We start from the raw sequence: 26,767 nt of genomic DNA, 5'->3' as shown, positions 1-26,767 counted from the left end.
CCCAAATTCAGTCACGCCTTAGGAGGTCTGGTCACCAATCTCTTGAGAAGTCTGCCATCCAGGGAAAGAGACGGGGATAAACCCAAGTGAAACAGAGCATCAACAAACTGGGATTATCAGAAACCAGCGCAGGCTCGTTTGAATCCGTTGGTTCTGTGAAATGGAAAGGCACCCCTCCAGAAAGATCCCTGTTCTATAACTTGACTTACAATATCCCGAAGTTCAAATAACTTCTAAGCGTTTGCTGTGTTTCTGTGGCTCTTCAAGGACAATGGCTTTGCTTTTCAAACAACATCCATTGTTTATTCATGCGACAGACTTGACATAAATTTACCCTGAAAATGGGAGGCTCCAGGCTCTCCCACCTGTCTGGTATCCAGCCCCATTCAAAGGACAGACTCCTGCTTTTCTTATTTTGACCGAACGATAAGTCCCGTGTCAGCCTCCCTTCCTTTCAGACCAACAGAGCTACGAAGGAGCAATGAACGGGGCCGTGGAAAACCCAAGGACTGCACTTACCCAAGTGTGCGTGCATCCAAAGTCAGGCAGAAGTCCGTTTCCTTGGTGACAAATAAACATCTTTTAAAAGGATGCCCCGTTTCTCAGCCAGGTGTGACCCTAGGAATAGAAAATGCAGCATCGTATTAGGTCAGGAGGGAAGAATGCGTGCTGACAGGTGAAATTTTTCTAATTCTAAGGGCGGTAAGAAGAAGACATTTTGCAACTTGGGCAACAACTTTGTAACAAAGTAAATGCAAATATTTCGTGTAGCAACAAAGTAAATGCAAATATTTCGTGTAGCCTCATTTAAAAAATTTCAAGTCACTGCTACTTGATGAATATAAAAATGCCCTTTGTACTAACTTGACTTTTAACATTATTATATCCAGATTACTAAAGTGAAGAATTAAAACGTAGCAAACACCGTGGATGCAGGAAAAAATAACAGAGCAACCGGTTGAGTTTACTTCTGGTTTTTCAGTTGTTTGTTTAAAGTAACACTACAAGATGAGGAACTTTCTGGAATCAAGATACTAGATTTGGGGCACCCGGGTGGCTCAACTGTTAAGCTTCTGCCTCGGCTCGGGTCATGATCCCAGGATCCTGGGATGGAGCCACATTGGGCTCCCTGCCCAGCGGGAGGCCTTCTCCTCCCTCTCCCACTCCCCCTGCTTGTGTTCCCTCTCTTGCTGTAAAAAAAAAAAAAAAAAGATACTAAATTTGGCAGAGTCTGAAAAATCTTGAAAACTTAAAAACAAAAGAATCTGTCAGCTATCTGATGAATCACGGCCAGTTCCTATAGGTTCTGCAGCCTCCACAGGGCAGAGCAGAGATTAGCAGATGTGACTACAAATGCCCTAAAACTTACTGATCTGTATCTTTGAGACCCTGTTTAGTGCTTACCATCCCTCATGGCTGTTACTTATGTTTTATTTTTCCATCTCCGGGGACTCTGCTTCTCAAGGTCTCTGCAGCAGCTTTCCTGGCTGACGGCAACAGTTTGTCCTGGGTCCTGATAACGCTCATCTCTTCTGCCCTTGGGAGCAGAGATATTCTGGCCGAGTCCCCAAGAAGAGCCTCGGTATCATCCCTTTATTCTTCATACACTGTTCTGAAGATGGACGCACACGGTTTTTCGTCCTCTTTAGGCTGGTGAAGACTTTTCTCTTGATGGATGACTCTGAAAGGAGCTTAGGTGGAAACACGCAAAAGCACACCAAGAGTCACCCCTCTGGCCCCCTAAACATTTGTGTCATCAGCCCTGGTGGCCACAGCGCAGACACTCAACTTCAGAGTTCAGTCTCCTGGTAGTCTTGTATGCGTTTCCCTCATCTGTGCCCTGCTGTGTCTCTTCCCAGCTGTTAGGCTCTTTAAAAACTAGGCTACTGGGGCACCTGGGTGGCTCAGTGGATTAAAGCCTTTGCCTTCGGCTTGGGTCATGGTCTCAGGGTCCTGGGATCGAGCCCCGAATCAGGTTCTCTGCTCGGCGGGGAACCTGCTTCCTCCCTCTCTCTCTGCCTGCCTTTCTGCCTACTTGTGATCTCTCTCTCTGTCAAATGAATAAATAAAATATTAAACACCAGGCTACCTCATTGTTCTAGGTGCTGCCACAAAGTTTCCTCCCCTCTCAAAGTCAGAACCTCTTCTGCAACCATAAGATGTTGCTGGTTACCCGCTGCTGGCGGTAGCTCAGAAAAAACGTCTGCTGGGCAAAAGTGACTTGGAAATTCACTGCCAGGGTGCATTTTCAGCTTCTGACCCTGGCGTCCTAGAGAACAGACCGCTGTCATAGTACATCCCTTGGACCCCTGAGAGTTGAAGCCACTCTGTGGTGTTGCTGCCTCGGCAAACGTTTTGTTTGGCCACGTTGCCTGTATGTGTGTGTGGAGGGGGAGGTCTTAGACTGGTCATATCCTCCCCCCACCCGTCCCCCATGTGAATGCATGCCCTGGACAGCAGCTACCAAGTCCCAAGCAGATGTAAGTCCTAATGGCTTTCCTCAATGGCCTTTGTGATAAACAGTCTCCCCCACCTCCCAGAGCTGTCCCTTGATGCACCCCTTGGAAAAAGATCCCCCTGGGGTTCACCAAAAGCCCACTCTTTTGGTTTGAATGGACCAATCTAGCTTTAGCACAGAAACCCTCCAATGCTGTACCCATGCACCCTAATAGAGGCTTGAGCCCTGGTCCTGCCTCTCTCTGCTGCCTCCACTGACCCCGCCCCACCTGGCCCCTCCAGGTGTGCCCTGCTCATCCTCTAGGATTTGTGAATGATAAACTTCTCCATTTCAGTTTCTGTGGTCCACCCTTGAACTATGGCTCCCCACCCAGCACCCTGGGCTCCACTTAATTTGACCGATTTTGTAACAGAAGAGCACATGGAAATGCATACCTCATTCTCATAATCATAAACATGGCAGGGTTTCCTCACAACAACTGGTTCTTTGGAAACAGTAAGAATTCATGTTTGTTTGGAAATCTGGGTGTATAATACACTTTCATTTCCATTTAATTTAATATCCAGTATAGAAAGAGCTAGAGTATAAATAATAGATTTTGTAACACCATTGCATTTTCTCAGATGGGCTTCCATTTATGCAAGAGAGGCAAAGCAACGAGAAATGTAGAGCTTAGAGATCAGGCTCACCTGGAGACACTGTGAGGTTCACGATGGCACCCCCTCGCAGGTCCACACCTGCTAAGAACCCCTCCCTGCTAAGGTGGGCACCTCATTTTGCGCCAGAACAATGGATTTGTGGGACATTCATTTATGTTGTCTCACACCCTTTGGTGCAGCTAAAACAGTCTGATATTCACCTTTCAGAATACTGATTTCAAAATGCTTACCTTCCTATCGGGAAGCATGGTGGGCTTTGTATCTTTAAGTATCTCAAGAGCATATGGTAAGAAAAAGCGAGATGCCACCATTTTCTCCGCTGTGAGGGTTTTAGCTTGCTTTTATTTTTCTCTGCTGAGATCCCTAAACTCCCAAGTGTATGATTTCTTTATGAGCAAATGGACGCTATTGGCAGATTCCACAGACCTCCACAGGCCTAGTTAGAAATATGTCGCCTCCCCTGAGCCTCGGCCAAGAGTCAACGAGGACAAGGGAAACCCAAGCCAAGATGGCACCCAAGCCTTCCCTTTCCAGGTCATTGACCAGCCTCTAGGGGCAGAATCCCACCCGGCTTAGAATTTGAGATAAGGTGGGGATGGCTTGTGGTCTGAAGGGAATATAACGAATTGATATTCTAGATAGGTTTACTAAACATCTTGAGTCATATTTACCTTGCCAGTCAGAGGCTGCATCCAAGTAAACGCTCTGTGAAAACTTGACCTAAAAATACCATTTAGTATCCCAAAGAAAGAAAAGGAGTTCTGAAACTATTTCAACTCTCTAAGTCTTTAAGGGGCTGGGGTAGATCGTTCAGGGAAGTTGTTCTTTTCTTAAAATATTTTAAGCTTTTTAATTTATTTCTGGAAAGCAGCATATCTCTAAACATATTCTCATTTCTTGCATTTTTTTTTGTTTGTTTGTTTGTTTTTTTAAAGATTTTATTTATTTATTTGACAGAGAGAAATCACAAGTAGGCAGAGAGGCAGGCAGAGAGAGAGAGGAGGAAGCAGGCTCCCTGCTGAGCAGAAAACCCGATGTGGGGCTCGAACCCAGGACCTGGGATCATGACCTGAGCCGAAGGCAGCAGCTTAACCCACTGAGCCACCCAGGCGCCCCTTTTTGTTTGTTTTTTAAGGTAGGCTCCACTCCAGTGTGGGGCTTGAACTCACAGCCCATAGATCAAGAGTCACATGCTCTACCAATGGAGTCAGCCAGGCACCCCCACACCCATATTCTCATTTCTAACACATAACCCACTGTTATACAAATGGAGCATATTATTGGACAAACAGGGAAAAAAGTAAACCCCAGGTGAAAAAGCCGGGAAGCAGCTGTAATTTGGGGTGGGGAACACTGAACTTGGCATCCCTTGGCCAGGGTCTGAGGCTCTCCCTGCTCTGATCTTCTTAGTGACGTTGGACAAGTCACTTAATCTCCCAGTGTCTCTGTGTCCTCACTCATGAAATGAAGGCAGCGGTTTCCACGACACAGTTGGGACAACTCTGTAGTTATGTGGGAAACTGCTGTATTGTGGTCGCTCAACAGAACTTGAATGTTACCAGCAATGCACTTAGAACCCACCCAGTAATCAAGGATATCCACGCATCCTCGGGGAATTCTGCAGATCTCCCCGCAGTTTCCACATAGACAAAGGCAGAATCGGGTGCACAATTGAGACTCTGTTCTAATCTAAAGAATGGTTCTTGTCCGTGATATAAAACTGACATGGTCAGTTACTTACCAACACTCACTCTATGCCAAGCATCTGTTCTCAGTGGTCTGTATCATGTTAACTCATCTAATCTCCCCAGTAACCCTCGGAGGGAGCAAAGCATATCCCCACTTCACAGATGAGATCACTGAGATTTAAGGAACCGGTATTCAGACCACACATTGTCAGCCTGCCTGCTGTGTTGTCTCTCTCGTATCAAAGTGAAGCCTCCAACAAACGTAAAAAAGAAAACAATGTGGGGGAAGGAGGTTGTCACATAAAGGGACACATTTGCTCGTGTTTCTGCTTTGGCTCTTTTCCCCGCCTCCCATGAGCCAGTGATCTTCTTTATTTCAGCTTTGCATTAGCCATTCTAAACAGTTTTCAATTTGATGAATAACTTGGTTATCTGTTTCTATTGCTAAATGTCTATGGTATTTGTGCTTGGCACCAAATTGTTCATTAATCCAAATCCCCCAGGCTTCTGCTGGTTGAGAGAAAGAGAGAGACAGACTCACTGTCCGTTCAAACAGTTGCCATTTGGTGGATAAATGGTTCCAAGCTGCTGCTTCTCCCCAGTACTTACTGGAATGGGGAGAAGTAAACACTGGGTGGTCTGTTCTCCATTACAGGAACCTGGTGTGTCTTGGTATGGGTACCCAAACGTTTCTTTAAAACATGAGGTGATTGGGGCACCTGGGTGGCTCAGTCGGTTAAGTGTCTGACTCTTGGTTCTGGCTTAGGTCATGATCTCAGGGTTGTGGGATCAAGCCCCACAGGGGGCTCTGTGCTCAGTCAGGAGTCTGCTTAAGGTTCTCTCTCCCTCTGCCCCTATCCCATTTGCTCGCTGGCTTGCTCTCAAATAAAATAAATAAACCTTTAAAAAAAAAAAAAAAGAGGTTACTAACTATTTTTGAGGTTTCAGATATACGGGTATTGCTGGGGATTATTGCTGAAGAATTTCATGGTGACACTCAAACATAAAAATGTCACTCTTCAAGCACCATTTCCTCCTTGCTTGGCCACATTTTTACTTGGGGAGCCCAGCAATGTTACAGATGAGGCCCCAGAATGGCTCCTTGGAGTCAGGTGTGGGCAAGGCTGATGACTTACAGAGCCAGCACGGTTCACTGGGTCCCTAGAGACGCTAGAGCAGGGAGCTGGCAGACCCCTCGGGGGGCAGCCAGGCCATGATTCTGCAGACTGCAAAGCTGACAATCCAGAGACAGGACAGACCATGCAAGGGGCCTCCCAGCTTGAGGCAGAGCTTCCCCGAATCCTCGGTCTCTGTCTTTCCCCAGATCCACCGCAGTGTCTAGAAAGTCTCAGTCTCCACGCTGACAGCTAAGCACGACACAAATGCTGTCCTGTTCATACTGGCTTTATAGGCAGAAGAATTTGCAAGCTGTAGACCAGACGGTAGGTGTGCGCTGGCCTCCCAGTGCTGGGGGTCAAGAGGAAAGTGAGGGAGGGAAGACTTTCATATACAAAACTTCAATTATCCACTAGTTTGTCATCTCCATATCATCATCTCATCTCCATAGGGAGAGATGCGAGAAGCATCAAAAGAAAAAGCGTTGGCGCCTCCAAGAGTTTACAGTGAAACTCAGAAGTCAGGAAGGAGAGGTGAGAAAAGGAGGAAGGGGGTGCTCATTGCCAAATACCACGGGCACGCGATCCCAGAAAGTGTTAGCAAGTGATCAGGAAGGCTCCAACCCAGCCTGGGTAGGTGGCAGGGGAGGACACTCACTCCTTTTGGAGGATCAGTAGAGGCACAGGGGAGACCTGGCATCTCTGTGCCTGGGAAGGAGTTGGGGAGCTCATCAGAGGTGGCAGAACAACCAGGAGTCACCAGTGCCCCGCTCTGCCACCCAGCCAGCGGGGGGACCTCGGGAAGGTTCCTACATTCTGCAGGGTTAGTGGGGGCAACCGTGAGCTGTCTGGATTCCAAATGAGAGGGGACAAAACAAGCATCTTTAAACAGGAATGGGAGTCCAGAGAGAGCAAAGGATGAAGTCTGTCTGTCTGTACATCTGCAAATCCCCTTTGGCTGGTGAGCTCAGGTCTTCTCTGACTGCTCAGCCCATTCCATGATGGAAGAGTTCCCAGGAATGTTTAACTGAAAGGAAAAATAAAATAGGAAATACCTACTGGGAGGGAACAGTCAGAAGATTGCTAATCATTTTGGGTGAAATGATAGCTAATGAGCTAGACTGATTGCTCTTCTATATGTGTTTATATGCCCGTGGAGATATCTAGAAAGATGCACATGAAACAGCTAAGAGTTACTGCCTCCAGGGAGAGTCACCTAATTTCATTTGACAGGAAGTTGATTTTTTTTTAACATGTGCCAATATTGTTCTTTCAATTTTGTTTTGTTTTTTTAAATAAACTTGATGTTGGACTGAAGGAAACGGAAAGCCCAGAAAAATTGTTCTTCCAGCATTTTCTTTTTTTGCAAAATCCCTTTCATATCTTCCGGGCACATTGAAAATGTCCATGTCTACCATGGGGGGAGAGGATGTTCCATATCAATGTCCCAAGCCCAGCTGGGCCACCAGGCTCTGAAAGTCTCCAGCCTCTGTTCCTGAAAGCAGATTCACGACCGGGAATGCTAACCCAGGGGCCGTCTGAAGTAGTGTCCCAACAGGTGAAAATTGGAAGGAAGGTATTCCAGACAGCATGAGGCTAAGGGAATGTAGATGTCACCAGTCTTCACCGTTGGTGGTCTTCACCGTCGGTGGTCCCATTTGTTAAAGAAGTTACCAGTATAAACTCCTCATCAGGGGCGCCTGGATGGCTCAGTGGGTTAAAGCCTCTGCCTTCGGCTCAGGTCATGATCCCAGGATCCTGGGATGGAGCCCCGCATCGGGTTCTCTGCTCAGCAGGGAGCCTGCTTCCCTTCTCCTCTCTCTGCCTGCCTCTCTGCCTACTTGTGATCTCTGTCAAATAAATAAATAAAATCTTTAAAATAAAATAAACTCGGGGCGCCTGGGTGGCTCAGTGGGTTAAGCCGCTGCCTTCGGCTCAGGTCATGATCTCAGGGTCCTGGGATCGAGCCCCGCATTGGGCTCTCTGCTCAGCAGGGAGCCTGCTTCCTCCTCTCTCTCTGCCTGCCTCTCTGCCTGCTTGTGATCTCCCTCTGTCAAATAAATAAATAAATAAATCTTTTAAAAAAAAATAAAAATAAAATAAACTCCTCATTACCCCCAACTCTGAGAGACTTACCAGTTTTGCAGAAGTTGATTTGCAGTAACGACAAAGGGGAGTAAATGCGGGTCTCCCAAGACACATGAATGCCCACCCCAGAGTACTGAGCACAAGGTGCGGAAATCATTTGTCTCTACATCTGACAACTTACCTGGGCTGCCAGGAGGGAGCCGGGACCGTCTGCCCGCATCCTGAGAACCCCCAAAGCCCCCACTCAGAGCTGAGTACTCAGTGCTCCGTGAATGCTTATTGAAGGAGTAAAACAGAAGCACAGTAAATAAATAGGAAGAATGTGTTTTCTGTGGGAGCCAAACAATGTGACTGGTCTGATCACATCCATTTAAAGCCATGCCCAAGAGCAAATAAAATCTGCTGACGTGTCTTAAATCCATCTGAAAGATTTCAGAGAAAAAGTGAGATGCCTCTTCAGTTTCTAAAGAGAGCTGTTGGAATGCCAGGGGAACCTGTGTTTCAGAACACCATTAAAGTATTGGAATAAAGTCTCCACGTTTTGATTACTAAAAATAAGCATCCCTCCGGGTGAGGGAGGGAGCACAGAAGCACATGGAAGGGTGTGCACACAGGACAAAGGAAGCCAATGGCAAGAGCTGAGAAGACAAGATTGGCCAAAGTGGGAGCACACTGAGGCTTTCTGAAGTCTACAGGGAAGGGGTCTTTCATGCCAGCCTAAGGACAAGACTCACAAATGGTTTGTAAGAAGAGGAGCAGGGAGAGGTCCTCTCCTCAATCATCACGGAAACAAACAGCAGGGAAACTCTATGGCCTCCTACCCTCCAACCATCTAGAGGGAAGGGAGCAGGGGTAATTAATGATGGCGTCCATGTCCTGATGGCCAGAATGGGCAGTGACCTTCCATACTGGGCCTGCGCCCAAGGGTGTACACCCTGGGCCCCCTGCCCACAAAGGGAGCTCCCCCAGCTAAGAAGGGTCACTCTTAACAGCCACTCCATGGAATACATGTGAAGATGTAATATCACCAAGACATTTGGAAATCCCAATGAACTGGACAGAGCACAGCACGCTCTCTGAGAAGAGAACATGAAACCGGAGAAATCTATTAGCATTCTTGGAGGAGGTAGAAACAGGGCCGGAGACGAGGGAGAAACCAGGGATGAATTATGTTTAGACTTTCAGAATTCCTTCTGAGAAGGTTCCACCCCAGGGGTCACTCGCAATAGTAAGTTGCTCCAGAATGTGCGGGGAAATCGCCACAGATTGGAACTGTCCTTAGAGAGAGGAAACAAAAGATAGGATAAACAGGTACTTTGCTGGATGGAGAATTATAAACAGTGGGGATCCCCAAGGATCACTGGGGCTCCCAGACTTCGTTTCAGTGTCCATAGATCATCTGAAGGAGCGAGTGCTCGGATGGTTCCAGGCCTGCCGATGGAGAGCAGACACATGGCGGATGACGGCAGAGCACGCTTATGAGTTAGCAAGAAAATACACATTGAAGCCTCAGTTACTGCATTTAGGAGCACAGCATCCAAACGATAACAAAATGGACTCCGTCCAGCCTGTTTACAGCCCAGAAGGGGATCTTGGGGATCTTTGCAAAATGTTCGTTTGCTAACAGCCATGCAGGACTACGTGTTCAGAAAGTGCCAGAATACTTCCAGAAACTGCTTTGGGAGCTAAGCCCAAAATAGGATTCTCCCCAGGCTAGACCCAAACCTGGGGATTTTATGACTTTCCCCCAGAGAAAAATATCTCTGTACTGTAGAATGGTAAGTAAAGTCACCACCCAGATAAAAGACTTGCCTGAGAAGCTGGACTGCTTTGTTCTTCAGTGTGGAAAAATGAAGCCAAAAAGATGATATGGTCAAAGCCTATTAAGCCTTGAAAGTTACTGGGGTGAAGGGGCACCCGGGTGGTTCAGTCCGTTAAGTGTCTGCCTTCAGCACAGGTCATGATCCCAGGGTCCTGGGATCGAGCCCCACGTTGGGCTCCCTGCCCAGCAGAGAGTCAGCTTCTCCCCTTCTCTCTGCCCTTCCCCACTGCCCATACTGGCTCGCTCGCTCTCAAATAAATAAATAAAATCTTTTAAAAAAATTTCACTACGATAAGAAAAACAACCTTAGTTTTTCCAAGTTGCTGCCTGTGCATTTTACAGTAGGAGAACCCTACTCACACCCTGGACATTTAGGTCAGGACTCAAATTTAGGGTTCCCTGCCTTGCTTTTTCCAGGGTACATTTTGAATTAACCCTTAGAGTTCAGCCCAAGAAAAGGGAGTGACCTCCACCCCCACCACCCTGTAAGGTGTGGGTGCTTGCTACCCTGCTCTCTGTCCCCTGCTCTCTCTCAACCTGGGATGGAGGGCTGCCCCTCACCTGCCTCCCTGTGCACCCCACCAATCCCACTCTTTCCGGGACCTGTTAGTAATAAATCTTGTGATTCTAATTCCTTGATGTGGGCTATTGAAACCGCATCTTCAATCAGAAACAGCCCTGTGGGTCTCACTTGTCCAAAGTGGGAGCCTGGATGCTGAGGGGACCCCCTGCTGACCCGTGGCAGGGGAGGGGGGTCCTGTGCCCCCTCATAGAGCAGGTCATAATCTGCAGATTCTTTATGTAATACACCAGCTCCGGCTTCTCAACACATGGGGAGAGTGAAGGAGGTCTCGTTCATCAAATCTGAGACAACCAGACCCCACAGGAGCCCTTGGAGTTTGAAAGAGGAACTTGAAGTCAACCTTGATTTCAATTAAAGAGGATTGGGTCCCACGCTCAGTTGTCAGTTGAACCAACTGAGTTCCTTAAGACATGGCACAGCCAAAATGTTTTCACAGGTGGGGGTGGAGGGCATGAGAATAGGCTCAAGAAATGTTACCAGTAAATGAATGAGGGGTTAGACGCCATTGACAACATACCTCTGTGCTTGTGAGGCCGGTGGAAGGACTTCTTGGGACCGGTGTTGGACCATCTGCTCCCTCCCTGTTAGGAGTCTGTGCACACGAGGGAGAGAATCCTCAATCAAATCAGTTTCAGCAAAGTGAGGAGCTCTGTTGGCTCCCACAGCTGGAATGGGTACTCCTATAACTCAGAGGAGGTGTAGGGAGAATCACATGCTGGAATGGCATGGGAGCCCTGAAAATCTCCATCAGCCCCAGAAAAGCTCACCTGATAAAGTGCAATTTTAGTAAAAACAGTGTGCTAACTCTGCCAGCACAGCTTCCCCTGCCAGCACTCATACCCACCAGCCTCCCCATCAGGTAGCTACCTGCAGACCCATTCTCTGGAATCAGAGACCAGGAAGGGGCTCCCCCATAGCCACAGCCCAGGACCGACTCTGATCGGTCAGCCCGGGTCACGCACCAGTCACTGCTTTATTGAAAGTGCTTGTTAAGTTATCTGTCTCAGCAGCCTTGACTTTAAAAGGATAAAGTGATGGACTCGGCCTGAGTCTTAGCAGGCACCCAGGGTCAATGACGCATGATGTGACTTACCAACCTAGCAAATCCCTACAATTTCATCACCTGGGAGAGCTCGTTAAAAACGATGAAGAGGGGCACCTGGGTGGCTCAGTGGGTTAAAACCTCTGCCTTCCGCTCAGGTCACGATCCCAGGGTCCTGGGATCGAGCCTCCTTCCTCCTCCTCTCTCTCTCTCTCTCTCTGCCTGCCTCTCTGCCTACTTGTGATCTCTGTCTGTCAAATAAATAAATAAAAATCTTTAAAAAAACAAACAAACAAACAAACAAAAAACGCTGATGCCCAGGCTCTACCCAGGGATTCAGATTCGGCTGCTTTGGAATGGTTCCTGGGCAGTATGACTGCTCCCTCCTCTTCTTGAGACCTCGGGAGGGGCTCCCAGGTGCTAAAAATGGACCCCCCCGCCCCAGCCCATCTTGTACAAACCCCTGCTCTCCCTGCAGCCTCATCCTCTGGCTTGTCCAGCTCCTGGGGCAGGTCACACTTTGGAACATGCCTGGAATCCTTACCCTACTCCCCTTCCCTTGCCCACCACCTCCGCCCACCCCCCACAGCACTCTTGCACACTTGGAAAACTTCCCTCCCCACCCTGCACCCCATCCTGGGCTGAAGGCCCCTCATGCCCATGTTCTGTGTCTCCGCTGCCAGAGTCTGTGTTCTGTTTTATTGACAGTGATTGTTAAGTGATCTGTCGTCCAGCCGTGACTTGCTGCCCCACGCGGGCTTGCACTGCAGGAATCAATGGCACGCTCATACAGCACATCAGGTGTGGGCTTGGGGTGCTCAGATCTCTGGTTTAGTAGCCAGTCATCGGGTGAACACCTGACTTTACTCAGCCTCAGTTTCTCATCTGCAAAATGGGGATGGCCGTAGACCTTAGCTTAAAGAGTCTAGAAACGTACTTAGCCAGCACTTGACATAATGTGAGAGCGCGTCAAAACGCAAGCCAGGATTACTGTCAGTCTTCCTAAAAACAAATCCTTCAGAACAGCCCACGAGACACACCACCTTTTTGGTAAAGCCTCCCCTGGGCTGTTAGTTACTCACCCCTCACCTTCCTCTAATACTGGTTTCTACCAGCAGTGCAAAGACAGGGTCTGTCTTATTTATTTCTTTATCCCTTAGGGACTAGCATGGCGTAGTTCTTTTTATTTTAAATTTTTTTATAAACATATAATGTATTATTAGCCCCAGGGGTACAGGTCTGTGAATCACCAGGTTTACACACTTCACAGCACTCACCATAGCACATACCCTTCCTAGTGTCCATAGCCCCACTACCCTTTCCCTACCTCCCCTCCCCCCAGCAACCCCCAGTTTGTTTTGTGACAATAAGAGTCTCTTATGGTTTGTCTCCCTCCTGAGCCCATCTTGTTTCATTTATTCTTTTCCTACCCCCCAAGCCCCCCACTTTGCCTCTCTACTTCCTTATATCAGGGAAATCATATGATAGTTTTCTTTCTCTGGTTGACTTATTTCGCTAAGCATAATACCCTCTAGTTCCATCCACATCATCGCAAATCTAGCATGCCTTAGTTCTGAATATGCACTTATTGACCGAGGACTCAGGCCCTGGATGTGGGAACACCCTGTGTGTACCCAGAGGAAGGGAAAGTTGGAGCTGCCAACTTGCCTGTCTCTGAGAGAGCTTCAGCCTTACGTAGAGCCTTGTCTTTCGGAAATGCCCTGCCCTTCCGCCACACAGCCCCACTGTCTAACCATGGAGGCTGGGGGGCAAGGCTTCAGTGCTGGGCCCGACACAGCCCATGTTGGGTGATAGGGAGCTAGAGCCACACAAGGGGAGATCTCTAACCCAAGCCTCAGAGTACAACCTAGGGGAGAACCCGGAAGTGGCCACGTTCTATAATAGGAACTGTTTATAAGAAGTCAGCCACGCTTTGAGTTAAGTGAGTTTCTTTGGCGAATAGAGTGCTGAGTTCCATAACCCGGTGTTCCAAGAATTTCTTATTGCAAAGACCTGCAGAATTGTCAATAAGCTGGTTAGTTTGGCCAGTATAGATGGATTGCTCAAGGCCAACATGACCCCATACTGCTCTTTTGGGAGACTGCCTTTCTCTTGATAGTCTAAACTATGTAAAGGCCAAATCTCTACTTTCGTGATGTCCAAATATAGCCTCACACATCTCTCCTCGTGAGGATAAAAAAAAAAAAAGGAAGCCGTCTGTATCCCTTTCCTAAATCATGGACTTACGTCATAAGAATTGGATCGCCTCACAAAATGGCGGCCAATCTTGTAGCAGGAGCTCGGGCGTTCCCATGGCCCGGTGCCCCTCTCAAACTGTATTTGTTTGCAGTCTCAGGGTGACAATATTATCAGCCTGCCCCTACAGACGATGAAATTGAGGTACGGAGGCTCTAAGTCCTGCTTCCAAAGGTCCATCCTCAGGCAAGGACCACACTGGAAAGGCTGTCCGGTCTTCCAAGCCCAGCAGTGCTTGTGGCTGAGTCACTGTGGGGGCTACCTTGCTGAAGGATCCCCTCTCTCATTAGCAAGAAGCTTTAGAACTACTGGGAAGGGCACAATCCCGCAAATGGTATTAATGGATGGACCTCAAAGGCGCCTCTGTGCCTGCCTCAGTGGGCCAGGGCTGTCCTAGGATTCTCTGGAATAAACCGTGAGGTCTGGCCAAGGGGGGGGGGCGTTCTAGAAGAATGCCAGGAGAGCCCTGGGTTGGGAGGTGCTGGACTTTCCACCCGACAGAACCCTAGCATTTTACAAATCAGAGCTGAAAATGATCCCCAGTTTGGGGAAATGATACTTAGAGCCTGTTGGGTGGTGACCTCACTCTTTGGGGGAAATGGGCAGTGCAACTTTAAAGATGAGCAGTTGTCTTCATGGCTTGTTTGCTCCAAGGGGACCACAGCTTTCTATGGCCCCATGGTACAGCTGGCTGAAACAGTAGCCCCCTTTCTCACCTGTTTTGCAGAAGCCAGATTTAGAAGGCTGACTGAGTTGTGACTTCACAGGACATAGGGATTTCTTCCCCTTGCCCAAAGCCTGCTTCCCCAGAGCTATCCTCCCCTCCTGGCAGACAGAGTCCTAAGCACAGGCGAAGCCTTGCAGCCTGTGTGGCCTTCAGCAAGTGAGGACTGCGATAGTGCTTAAGAGAAACATCAAAATTGGATAAAAATTCAGAATTTTTTTCCAAAGAGCCAGATGAGTAGGCTTGGAGGAGAGGTGAGGGGGGCCAAGGGAGGGATTGGTTCCACGCAAAAACACTTGCTCTGGCCTATTTGCGTTCCATCCAAAAGATGTTTCTCGGGGAAAGTTGCCAGTCTCTTAAATATCCCAACAGCGGCAGAAGAGCCGCAGGTCCTAGGCAACCTTGGGGAGGAGACATTTTTCTCCTGGAAAAATAAGCGACTGAGTTAAGGGAAGTCGCCACCCCGATGCCCTCCCAAGAGCGGCCTTGGTGGCCTTGCCCTGGCAGCCCCAGAAGGCCGGGCCCGGCGCACCGCAGAGACCGCTGTATCCACACCTCCTCCGGGGTGGCAGCCGTCCTGCGGCCTCCGTCAGGCTCGCAGGCCCCCAACTCGGGACTGCAGCCAGGGCAAGTACCGGGGAAGCAGCGAGGTGCGCGAAGGGGATGCGGGAGGCTTAGAGTCCCGGCGGGGTGGGTGGCCCGGGGTCCCGGAGGGAGGGAGCCTCGAGGTGCGTTGGCGGCTGAGAGCCAGCGGGCCATCCCGGACACCCTCGGACAACTCAGAAGCGGATTTTCCAGCCTCCTGCATGGGGTGGTGGGGGGGTAGGGGGGCAATTCTGAGTGAGAGGAATGAACCAGGGGGGTGTGGCTGGCGGCATCGGGACGGCAGTCTGGTTGGAACCGGGTCCTGGGATTTGTCTCCAAGCGCAGTTTCTACTTGGGTTGGATATTTACAGGTTGGATTAGGGGGGCGCTCTGCAGGCCGTCCGGGGGCGCTGGGCCTCCTCGGTCTGGGCTGCCGCGGGGATCGGGGAGCCGGGGCGCACCCTGCACCCCCTGGGCCGGGGTTCCCGAGCTCCCCGCGGCCAGCGTCGGAGCCCCACCGCCCCGGTCCCCGCCCAGCTCGTCCCCCGCCCCAACCCCCGCGGGCCGCGCTGAAACCCGAGCGCTAAGGGGCGGGCCGCGCGGCGGCTGGGGCGGCGGGGCAGCGCCGACATTGGAGGGGACCCGGGGGAGGGAGGGCGAGGGAGGGGCTCCCGAGGAGGGGGGGGCGCGCCGGGCGCCCGCGGCCGAGGGGGACCGAGCCTCCCGGCTCGCTGCTCCCGCCGGCGGAGCGAGGCTGCCCTTTCTCCGCAGCGTGATTTATTTTCCTCTTCTTTTCTTCTAAACTCTTCTTCCAGGGAGAGGCTAGTGGTAACAGGCCGAGCTGGATGGATGGGTATGGGGAGAGGGGCAGGACGTTCAGCCCTGGGATTCTGGCCGACCCTCGCCTTCCTTCTCTGCAGCTTCCCGGCAGGTAAGCCACTGCCCCCGGCGCGCGGGGACGGCCGGTCGCCGCTCCCGGGCCTCGCCGCCGCCCCTCGGCCATACTTCTGCGAGCCGGTCGGAGCCGAAGTTCGCCGGCGTCCCCGGGACCCCCGCCTCCCATTTCCACCCGTCTTTGTTTCTCCCGCGCCCCGCCGAGGGCACGATGGATGCCCGCGGGGACCCGGGCGTTGGGGGGGGGGGGGTAGAAGGACCCCCCCGGCTGCCACGGGACGGAGCCGGAGCAGGGAGGTAGCAGGGGCCGGGGGCGCCTTCCTCCTTCCGAGAAAGGGGGTGCCGGGGACGCGCCCCATAGGGGCCCTCGAAGGAGGGGGGAGGGAGACGGAGCGCGGACTCGCGGCGGGGGGCACTTTCTCCCGCTGCTCGCCCACCAGAGTGCGAACCTGCTGGGTGCCCAGGGGTGGAGCCGGGGCCGCCCCTGAGGTCCCAGGGGGGTCCCCAGCCTCCCCCTCCTCCGGGACCCTGTCCCGTCCCGCCCCACGCTCCTGCCCACGCGGGGAAGCCCACCGACTAGGCTCACGCGAGCCCGGGTTCCTGTTTGATAACATTCCGCGTCGCCCCCTGTTTGTTTTTATTGTGTCAGAAAGGGAGAGAATTTCAGAATTAAAGCTGAAAAAGCCATCTGTTTCCAATGAATCCCCCATAGTTTTTCACAATGTTTTTGGCAGATCGCTGCTTTCAAATTCCTCCGAGCCCGGACCTCTTGTTTTTGTTGGGGGAAGGGAGACCAACTCCACAGAGAAGCATTTGTTCCTTCCCAAACGCTCCAGTTTCTTCACTTTTTTTTTTTTTCCCCTTTCGGGGGGAGGGGGAAAGCACGAAACTTAAATCCCCAGTCTGTTTTCTTTATAATGTTTCATAAAACTTTATTTCATTTTGGCCATATGCTACTCACAGCCTGGAAACGCCAGTTAAATCCTTTATACCCATTTTTTCTCTTGCTTAAAATACAAATAAACCCAGTGTCACGGGCCAAATGGTCCCCGATGCAAGGCGGGATCTCTCGTCCGGCTCCATTGTGTTGCGGGGTGCCGAGGTGTCTGTTTGCAGAAGTGCGAGCCTCTGCGGCCCGGCGCGCATCCGCAGCCCCCGCGCACAACCAAGCTCTTTGCAAGGAAAGATTTCGGTTAGACTGGGATTGGGTTGTTTTGTTTTGCTTCCCAGCCAACTGGGTTTCAGGAACTGGCAGAACTGGGCAGTCCGGGCTCTGCCTGGCTGTAAGCTGGGGCTGCCGGCGGGCGGACGCTGCTGGCAGCGGTAAGGGACAGGCGATCAGTTTACCTTCTTGCCCCAGCCCGGTTGCGGGGGGCCTCCGGCGCCAGCGGAGTCCAGCGTGTCCAGCTCAGTCAGCAGCTGCGTGCCCCAAGGGCATCACGGTGAGCCACAACCTGCTCCCAGCTCTGGATTCCACTGGGGAGGCCAGGGCCAATGACGAGATGGGGGCGGGTGGGGGGGGGTCAGTGACCCAAAGAGACCTTGGACCCTCATGCGCCCCGGTTGGGGAATATTAATACCTCTATATAGTGAACCCAGCAACGAGTGGCCTACTCCCTCCCCCCTTCACCCACCTTTTAAAAGGCCTTTACCCCTTTTACAGTAGGGCCTGGCTGAAAGGCTGATTTGATTCTCTTCCCAAAACTAAGAATAATAATAATAAATAATAAAAAGGACAGTCTTCTTTAAAAAGAAATCCACCTTTTGGAGGAGCAGGACTTTGCCGGGTGTGCATCTCAGTTTGGTCTAGATAAAGATCCAGCCCGTTGGAAGTTTTATCAGATGGGTTGATAAATAGCTTTTGTCCCTTGGCTGCCTTGGGGGATGTGATCTCAGCTTGGAGCTGAAATTGAGAACGGGGGCTTAGAGGCCCTTAAAACAACACCTTCCCGCTCTTAAAGGGGCAGCGCTTGTTAACTGCTGGAATTGGGGAGAGGAAAGGGAGGGCCGGCGGGACTCCCAAGGAGGCAGCTGCCAGCACCCCAGTGGTGGTGTTTTCCTTGTTGCTCATTTCTCGTCTCCATCTGAAGATCTTTATTTTTAAATGTACCCCTCCACACACTGCTCCCCCCAACCATTCCCCCCACCGCGGTCCCAGGAAAGCTGGTGGGTTATATAATTCACAACACACATTCCATCACTTTTGTTTCCTAGAAGCCCATTTCATTTTTGGCTTCAAGGCTGGTAACTAAAACCTGGCAGATAGAACAGATAGCCGCAGCACCGTCATGCCAACTGGCTCGTGTTTCTTCTAATTTGAGGCCTTGACAGCTGCATTTAGTCAAAATTGCCCACCTTACTGAAATCTGAGCTTCCAAATACACCGGGGGCTCCAAAAGCTTGCGCACGCAAGGAATCTGGGTCAGAAGACAAGTTTCTTAAGTGATGAAATGGGTCCTTTTCGCGGCGAAAGACAGACAGACTATCCTCTTCTTGGACCCAATGGCAGAGAGGCTCCTCTGGACTGAAGTCGAGAAGCTGTGGGTCTGACGGAGAGCAGGGAGAGCCAGCGGGGAGCTGGAGAAAACCCAAAGCCCTGGCAAGTGTAAGGCGTGGAGATCCCGGGGGCCCTGCCTGCAGGGGCCTCTCCCACTGAAGACAGGTGGAATCTAGCTTGAGCAGGCTCAGGAAAGAATAGGTTTGTTCAGCGCTAGTTAGCTTGAATGGTTGCCAGGAGTAAACCCAGAGGAGTGCAAATTAAATTGGACATAGTTATGTGGGGAAAGATGCCTTAATCTCTGTAGACTGAGAGGGTATGTGTCTTTGGAGAGTGTTTACAGGGACTCGCCCAGTGCCCGTGGCCCCCTGGCATGCCTGCTGGGTTCCTGACTCAGTAGCAGCCTTCAGGACCCTCCTCCCAGCATGGCTGGCGGATCCCCAGCCTCCTGATGGGAAAGGGTTCTGTGGTAGTCCTCAGGCTGCAAGGCTGTGTGCCTAGACCATTCTGTGCCCACCGTGGTTGGGGATGGACCAACGGCTGCGTCTAGCTGGGGACGGGGGTGGGGGAGAGATACATAGATGCTTCTTAAACTTCTAAATCACCGTGACTTCATCAAAGAGATTGCTAAGAGAAACCCGTCAAAGGGTTGTAGATCTGTTGGCCTGTTTCCTATCAACATCGGATGGGTGGGTGTGGTCTATACTCGCACAGGAGTTCTTCAAGTCTGGTGCCTGGACCCACAGCCTCAACCTCCCTCGGGAGCTGCTGGTTAGACCCAGACAAGCTCTGGGCCCACGCCGGACTCACCGAAGCCCATACCCCAGGGTGGGACCCGCAGTCTGTAACCTGCCAGGCCCTCTAGGGGCTTCTGAGGTGCCCTCCAGTGTGAAGACTGCCCTTCTAAAAATTATTGCCTGTCTTTTCCCCTTGTTCCTTTCCCTTTACTTTTGAACTGCGCCGGTTACAGAAATATCAGTCCTCAAAGGGAAACTAAGGCTTGTGGAGACCAAGGGCCGTCTGCAGCGTCCAAGGGCATCTGTGTCATTATAGGGATGAGAAAAGTTCTCCCAGAGCCGGTGCTTAGAAATGTGCAAGCAAGTCAATTTGCTTATCACATTTTTTGTTCTCCCAGTGGGACTTAGTGTCCCAAAGGGAGAGAATGAAGTGATGTCTGGTGGCAGGAGCCAGAGGACAGCGGAGCCAGCTAGCAGGTCGGTGTGTGACACAGCAGAGCCTTGGTTCCCAGGAAGGCCGGATGTAAGATCTTATGGACGGTTTACCTGTTAGGCCCTGAGGGTGAACTGGAAATAAGGAGAGGATTTCGCTCCTTTCTTCCTTTCTTTCTTTCTTTCTTTCTTTCTTTCTTTCTTTCTTTCTTTCTTTCTTTCTCTTTTAAGATTTATTTATTTATTTGACAGAGATCACAAGTAGGCAGAGAGGCAGGCAGAGAGAGAGGAGGAAGCAGGCTCCCCGCTGAGCAGAGAGCCCGATGTGGGCTCGATCCCAGGACCCTGGGATCATGACCTGAGCCGAAGGCAGAGGCTTTAACCCACTGAGCCACCCAGGCGCCCCAAGGAGAAGCTTTCTGGTCTTGTGGCTGAAGAAGGGAAACCTGTCTGCAAGGTTCAAGTACTTGCTAGCAATCACCCCAGAGCTCAATGGAGAAGTGGGGACAGGTGGTCCATGAGCTCAGATAAGGACGCTCTGTGCAATGGGGAAGAGGGCGTCCCGGGACCCTGTGGGGGTAAGAGGACGAGGTGGGGACCAGTTTTTAGACTGGGGGACACGTGGTTCCTGCGAAAAATCCCCTTTGGTGAAATATGCAATGCCCGGCCCAGAACTGGGCGGAGAACCCCAACTTTCTGTTTTGACTGAGTGGTTGACTACCATGCTGTTCCCATGCTTGGCTCAATTCAACCTGCAGAAAACTGAAGGCGCGGTTTCTTCTAGAGTGACCAACATATCCTAGCATACCCCGGACATTTCTAGTTTGAAAGTTGAACGTCTGCTGTCCTTAGAAACCCTCCCAGTCCTGGACATACCAGGGTGGTGGCTCACCTAAGATTCCTCCCCTCCTGCCCCCGGGGCCAGTCTGTTTAAACTGCCCAGAACGGTGAAGTGACAAGTGTGACAGTGGGCCTGTCCCTTCAGTCCAGGTGCTTGGGGCTGGGTCTCCTTCCTACACCCTGTCCTGTCTGTTCCCATTGTCTCCTTGCTACAACAGCTGGCCAGCCCTAGGAGCCCCCTCTCCAGCCCCCCGACCCCCGTGCACACTCCCAAATGAGTTGTTCTAAAAGCCCTGCTCGGGAACTTGTGCCTCCTTATAGCCTTCTTTGGAGCATCCAAAAAGGAGGACCCTCTGACTTCTGGCCCCCGCCCCCGAGCTTCTCCCAGGTCTCATTCCCATGGCTTCTGGCAAATCTCTAGGTCCCAGGTCACTCCTGCCCCCCAGACATACAGACATAGTCTGCCACCACCCCACCATGCCCTCCCTGTGGGCAACCCCCAGGACCCCCGTGCTCATGCCACTGCCCATTTTGGAATGGAAATGCCCTCTCGATCAAGTTCAGTGCTGTCTCTCGGGGTCCGTGCCATCCCTCCCATGACCTAGACACCTGTCCCCTTGGCTGAAGACATCTGTGCTTCCTCGCAGCATCATTGCTTCGTGGGTCTTCGGGTTTTGTCCTCTCCTAAATCACCAGTTCTTTCAATAAGGGCAGAACCCCATTTTCTGTTTCTTCATACCCTTCTCCTTGCTGCACACCCTGAGTACAACCCATGCGATCCTGGGAATGGTAGGGCCCTTGGGTTTTTGGTATTTCTGTTTTATTTTCTCCCAAGAGACAGAGACCACGGGTTTTCTTTTATCCCAGTCTTTTTTCTAAAATAACTTTTTTTGGTTATAAAAACAACCCTCACTTTTAAATCTAAAAACCGAAAAGGATAAGTAAGTAAATGAAAATAACCCAAATTCCAACCTCGCACAAAGATTACGCACATCCTCGGAGATATAATAACTTATGTTGTTCTCTCCAAAGTATGATCATCTGAATGGGGAACAATACTTTTTAAACCTCTTTTCATTTATGGAGTGGTCACAGGACACCAGGAGCTCATTAAAACTCATTAAAGCCAAATGCTTTAAATACAACACCTCCTGAGCTCACCACCCCTTCCTCACTGAACGTCATCACTCCCACTGCCCTGAAGAGGAGACAGAGGGTCAGAGAGGCTGCCTGACATTACATAGCTAGCTAGTGACAGAGCCAGAGGGAGAACACAGACCCCTCCCCTTATCCATATCCCCAATTTTGAGTAAACAAGCCCATTAAGTTTGTTTTGTGGCATCTGAGAGTTTGTGTTATGGATCCTATAAGGCTTTAAGGTGGGAAAAAATAAGGAACAAAATCAGGAGCTATTCGATAGTAGAATGAGGAGAGACCACATTTTCTGCAGACCTAACATTTTTGCCTCTTCCCAAGGGCCCTCTCTGCTCCCTATCCGTTCCCTCACTTAGTATTTCAAAGAAGAAGATGCCACCCAGCCATAGGTCAGGAAAACGAGTTGGCAGGGCTGTCATTGTGCAAATTTTCCCAAGTCAGATTTATGTCTTTTGGGTTTTGCTTATTTATTCATTTCATGCACCATTTCACCCAAGCAGTCGGAATACATAGACGCCTATTAAAGTGGTTCGTCTGCACCCAGGTCCCTGCAGAAAGGAGCCCATTATTGCTTCCCATGCTGAGGAATGGCCCATGAACACAGGCTCACACATGTGTGCGCCAGCCGGGCGTGTGCCCAGCTGGCGTGCATTTGCCCTCCCACCGCATGAGGAAGGTGGAGGAGGGAGGCCTGCCCATGGACAGCGGTGAGGGCGAAAAAGCCACTTCAAATGAACTTGGACCTGGAGCGGCCAAGCAGATGAGCCCAGGGTTCCTGGAGGCAGAGCCAGGATGGAAAATTATCATTACGAGAGCCAGCCCCTAAACTCAGGAAACGGGGTTATACCTCAAAGCAGGAAGACCAAATTGCACACCTGAAAGCTTCGTTTATATAGGAAAAGTGATGTCTTTGCCCATAACCGCCCTTCTTGTGGAACTCAGGGTAGCTCAATGCTATGCCCTAAGACAAGATGCTCTGGGCATGACATCTCGCTCCCCGCTCAGCCCTTGGCTGGCATGGGCCCCTCTTACCCAGAGGAGCCCTCAGCTGACAGGTGCTTTTTTGAATTCCCCGTTTGCCATTGATCAGGCTCCCCATGGCCCCAGCGGAATCGGTGGTGGGAGGGTGTCCCGTTTGGCAAGCTGACCTGTGCCCTTTTCCTTGGCGTGCTTTCTTGTAGCAACTTGGCCTGCATGGCTGGGTGGGATGAGGGGGCAGTGCCTCCTGCCTCAGCTTCATGGGTCGCAGTGGACCTGGGTGTGCTGCTTGAGGTATCTGGTGTCCGACAGGCCGATGGTGACGCCACGATGATCCCGGGCAGGTCCCGGGCATCTCTGAACTCAAGGAGACTCCAGGACACTGTCCAGGCCCGAGTGTGCCCTATCCTGGCACCAGATCCGTTCGCTGCCCCGTCCTTGAGTCCCTGCTGAGGGGACAGAAGAGAGTGCGGGCAGCTGTTGAGGCCAAAGCCAGAGTCCCATGCTGGGTGCAGGCAGGCTGCCCCTCCCCTTGGTGCTGCTCTGTGCCTCCGCGGCCCAGAGTGAGCAGGGACAGGACCAGGTCTCTGGCTTTATGGGCGACCTTTCCACAGAGGCCTGGTCGGCCCTGTTCTTTTAAGCCATTCTGTGCAGACTCTGTCTGCTTGACCCCGAAGAAAGCCACCACCTCCTAAAAATAGTATTCTGATCATGCCGCGCACTTCCTGAACGTTTTCCTGGGGCTCCCCACAATCAACCACATCAGAGTCTGAAATCAGGCTGGGGTGGCAGGGTCCAGGCAGAACAGAACCACAGGGAGTATTTCCACGGAGGGACTTGAGTCTAGGGGATTGCTGGGTGCTTGTGGGAGCACCTTGGGAAAGGCCACGAGGGCCCACAGAGGCACGCATGCCGCAGGAAGCCTCTTGGTCCCCCTGGGGTGTGGGGGACCAAGGCTAGAAGAATTGTGGGGGCAGGTCTCTGAGGAGGGTGGGGTGATACCAGCGCCCCCTTGTGGCGGAATCTAACGGAGCTGGGGGACCCCTGGCCCCCCACACTGCTGAGGAAAGCGCTTTGGAGCTCGGTGACGTTTGCTACCAGCAACCAACTAGTATTTCGGCTCCAGCCAACCTCCGCTGTTCCCGAGGCCAATGTACCTCCAGACCTCTGTCCCACGTCACCTGCCAAATCCCACTTGCCCTTCCAGACCGGGATGAAATGCTTTTCCCCGGGTACCCTCTCCTGCCTCCGTCCTTCCATCTTTGCTGCGACTCAGGATTCACGTGAAACGTGTTTGCTCTGCCTTCTAGAAGTTTGGGAGCTGCTTGCACCTGAGCAGAGAAACCCACGGACTTGCCCCAAACAGGCTGAAGCACCTGGTAGAGTCCAGAACTTGGAGCAAGTAAATGAATCTGGGCAGTTGCTGTGCTACAGCCCCCCCAACACACACACACACCCCTACCCCCACCCCACCCCCGACGCCTTGCCCCAAGTCGGACAAAACCGACCGGATCATGGGGCTTGTATTCCGAACGAGACTTACCCCTTTAAGAGGAGGCAGGTTTTCCCCCTCTCCCGGCTCACCCCACCCCTCCCACACAGCCACTGAAACCCGATCTAATCCCTTTGCACGCGGGTAATTTATTGGTCTATTGGGCTTTTCTTGGTGGCAAATTGCATTGTCTTTATTCCTGGGTTCTGGCCGTGGAGCGGCTCCCCGCATTCCTGAGACTCGTTTCTCAGGGCGATCCTTCACACCCCCTCCGCGCACAGTGAAATAAGTTTTATTGGGCTTCTTTGTTATGCAAACAGGGCAGTAATAATCAGGCTATTATTCCGAAAGATTGGGCTTGATTAACAGTTCAAAGGAGGTCTCTGAAAGCAGCGAATGCCTCCCCGGTGCGTAAATATTTTCCTCCTGCCCGGGTGGGTACGGCGGGCCCCCCCCCCAGCTCCCTGCCCCCAGCTTGCTGTTTCCAAGGGGCTCTGGGTCACTATTGAAAGGGAAGGAATTAAGTCAGGCCAGCAGTGGGGCTCTCATTCCTCTCGCGGGCACGTCTCAGCCCACAAAGGAGGCAGTCTGGAGCTCACCTCCCCCCAGAAGTGAAATGTTACCTTTGCACATAGAAGCCCCCAGCTCCCCCCCCCGCCCCGAGACCTAGCAGAGCCCGGGGTTCGGGGGGTACTTAAAAAAGGCATCAGATCTGCTAAGATGCTTTGAGTGCGGGGTGGGGAAGATGGGGTGACCCCCCAGCTGGGGGGTCCTCCAGAGGCTGAGGATGGCGACACAAAGGGACCATTAGATAAAGTGATCTTGATGAAGTTGATGGCACAGAGAGGCAAGGAGTTTCCGCCCCAGTGGCACAAGTCCGGAGGCCCCAGAGTCGCTCTGCCCAATGACACAGCGGCTGAGATGGAAATGAAGTTCAGGGGAGCTGAGTTCCCATCAGATTCTTGATCCCCTGGCTCTGCTCATATGGGCGGTCTTGGATCCAACCAGAGGTGGCCGGGGAGCCAGAAGGGGCCGCTTTGCCGTCTGCGGGTACCAGGCAAGGAGGGGGCAGCCGCCGGCTTCTGTCACCCCGAAAGCACCAAGGGCAGCTCGATCTGCAGAGCCTGGTCTCCTCTCCTTGCTTCCTTTCTTGGACATTCACATCAGGAAAAAGCCAAGCCTTCCTGCCTGGAATTAAGGTCTCCGCTTTTCTTTCTTTCTTTTTTTTTTAAGATACGGTACATAAAAATCAGCCCCTCTGTGGTTTCTTTGGCAGGTGACACCGCAGCCAAGAGCTTTTTCTTTTGATGCTGGGCCAGGTTACATTCAGATTCCTGACCTGGGGTGGCCTCCAGCCCGTGATTTAGCGGAGTAGACAGGGTGCGGCAGGATGACTCTAATGGGGGGTGGAGGGCCCCTCGGCTCTCCCCCTGGGGGGACTGTCCAGCCCTGGCATGCTCGAAGCCCTTCCATGAGACCCCCAGGAAATGACAGCTCATGCATGACCACTTCAGTCAGACCCAGGAGGGCTGCATTGCCACCTGGAGAGAAGGCAGGGGTGGGGCGGGGCAGGGGAGCCCTCAAGTCTGGTCCCAGCTGGTCCCTGGCCTCTTGCACACCATTGTCCCACCCTGAGCTCTAGCTCCTCCATCTGTGGTGGGAGACCTTGGCCAGGAACCTTAAACGAGAGCTCACTGTCCATTTGGGGGTGGTCACTGTCCTGGGAACCGAGGGTTCGCGCTGGCCCTACCTCAGGGACTGGGCGTGGTCCAAGAAAACCCATCTCGGTGTCAGGAATTTTAGGACCTGGATCCTTCTCAGCTGGTGTCCCCAGAAAGGTAGGGCACGCGCACTTTGAAAAGCAGAGAAAAGAGCCCCCCAAAAGCTGGTGCCTGTGTGAGCCACGCGTGCTTGCGAGCAGCAGATGAAGATGGTAACTCTTGCCCGCCAAGTCAGCGTCGCCGTGAGGATCTGGCTATGGAACCGTTTGCAGTCCACACGGGCCAGGGAAGATCGGGGCGTCATTATTGTCATCATCATTTCCTTTTTGGAGAAGCCTGTGTGTCCTGCGGGTGCACCCCCACGGCGCTCCCCCACACGTGTACATGTGTGCTGCCCATCCCATGAGCCCCCCAAAGGGCAGAGTCTCCTCTTCAGTGTCTTTGTGGCCCACAGCCTGTGGGATCGGCCCAGTGTGTGTGGAGGTCCCTAAAGGGAGAGCCGCTTGGGGCCTGAGAGCTGTGGTTTGTCTCCCGCTGAGGTCAGAGTACCTGGAAGGAGGGGGCTATGGAATGCCACCAGGCCTCAGTTTGCCTGTCTGTGGAATGGGGACAACCTAATCCTAGGGCCGTCATAGGGTTAATGGAGATAGCTGTACAATGTGTGGCATACAGTAAGTACTCAGCACACATTAGCTGTGAGGTACATCTAAGTCTCGCCCCCGGATTACCATTTAAGCAAACCAAGTTAACACAAAACTGATTTCGGCCGAGCTGCCTTCCCATGTTCTCAGGGTTTGCTTACATCAGCTCCACTGGTCCCTGGAGTACTGATGACAGTACTGATGCATCTTCATGGCACAGAGAGCAACACTGAGCTCAGAGAGATTAGTGGATTTGCCCGTAGCCACACAGCACTGAGCTCCAGAGCTGGAATTGGACCACGAGCATCTGCCCTTGGAGTTACATATCTTGAAACCCTCCCCACCAACACTGCTTCCCAA

The 26,767-nt window shown here is 51.8% G+C and overlaps 1 protein-coding gene across 1 annotated transcript in view; it reads left to right on the top strand.

Annotated features, from left to right (window-relative positions):
- Positions 1-26,767, top strand: part of RGMA (repulsive guidance molecule BMP co-receptor a) — a 44,783-nt gene that overhangs the window by 2,577 nt on the left and 15,439 nt on the right. The window contains exon 2 of the mRNA XM_047738333.1: positions 15,836-15,951. Within this exon, the coding sequence (XP_047594289.1) occupies positions 15,836-15,951 (116 nt within the window). The remainder of the gene's footprint in view (positions 1-15,835; positions 15,952-26,767) is intronic.

The sequence above is a fragment of the Lutra lutra genome, chromosome 7, assembly GCF_902655055.1.
Source record: "Lutra lutra chromosome 7, mLutLut1.2, whole genome shotgun sequence".
Taxonomy (NCBI): Eukaryota; Metazoa; Chordata; class Mammalia; order Carnivora; family Mustelidae; genus Lutra; species Lutra lutra.
The sequence above is the reverse complement of the archived record's forward strand: the minus strand, read 5'-3'. Positions and strand labels throughout refer to the sequence as shown.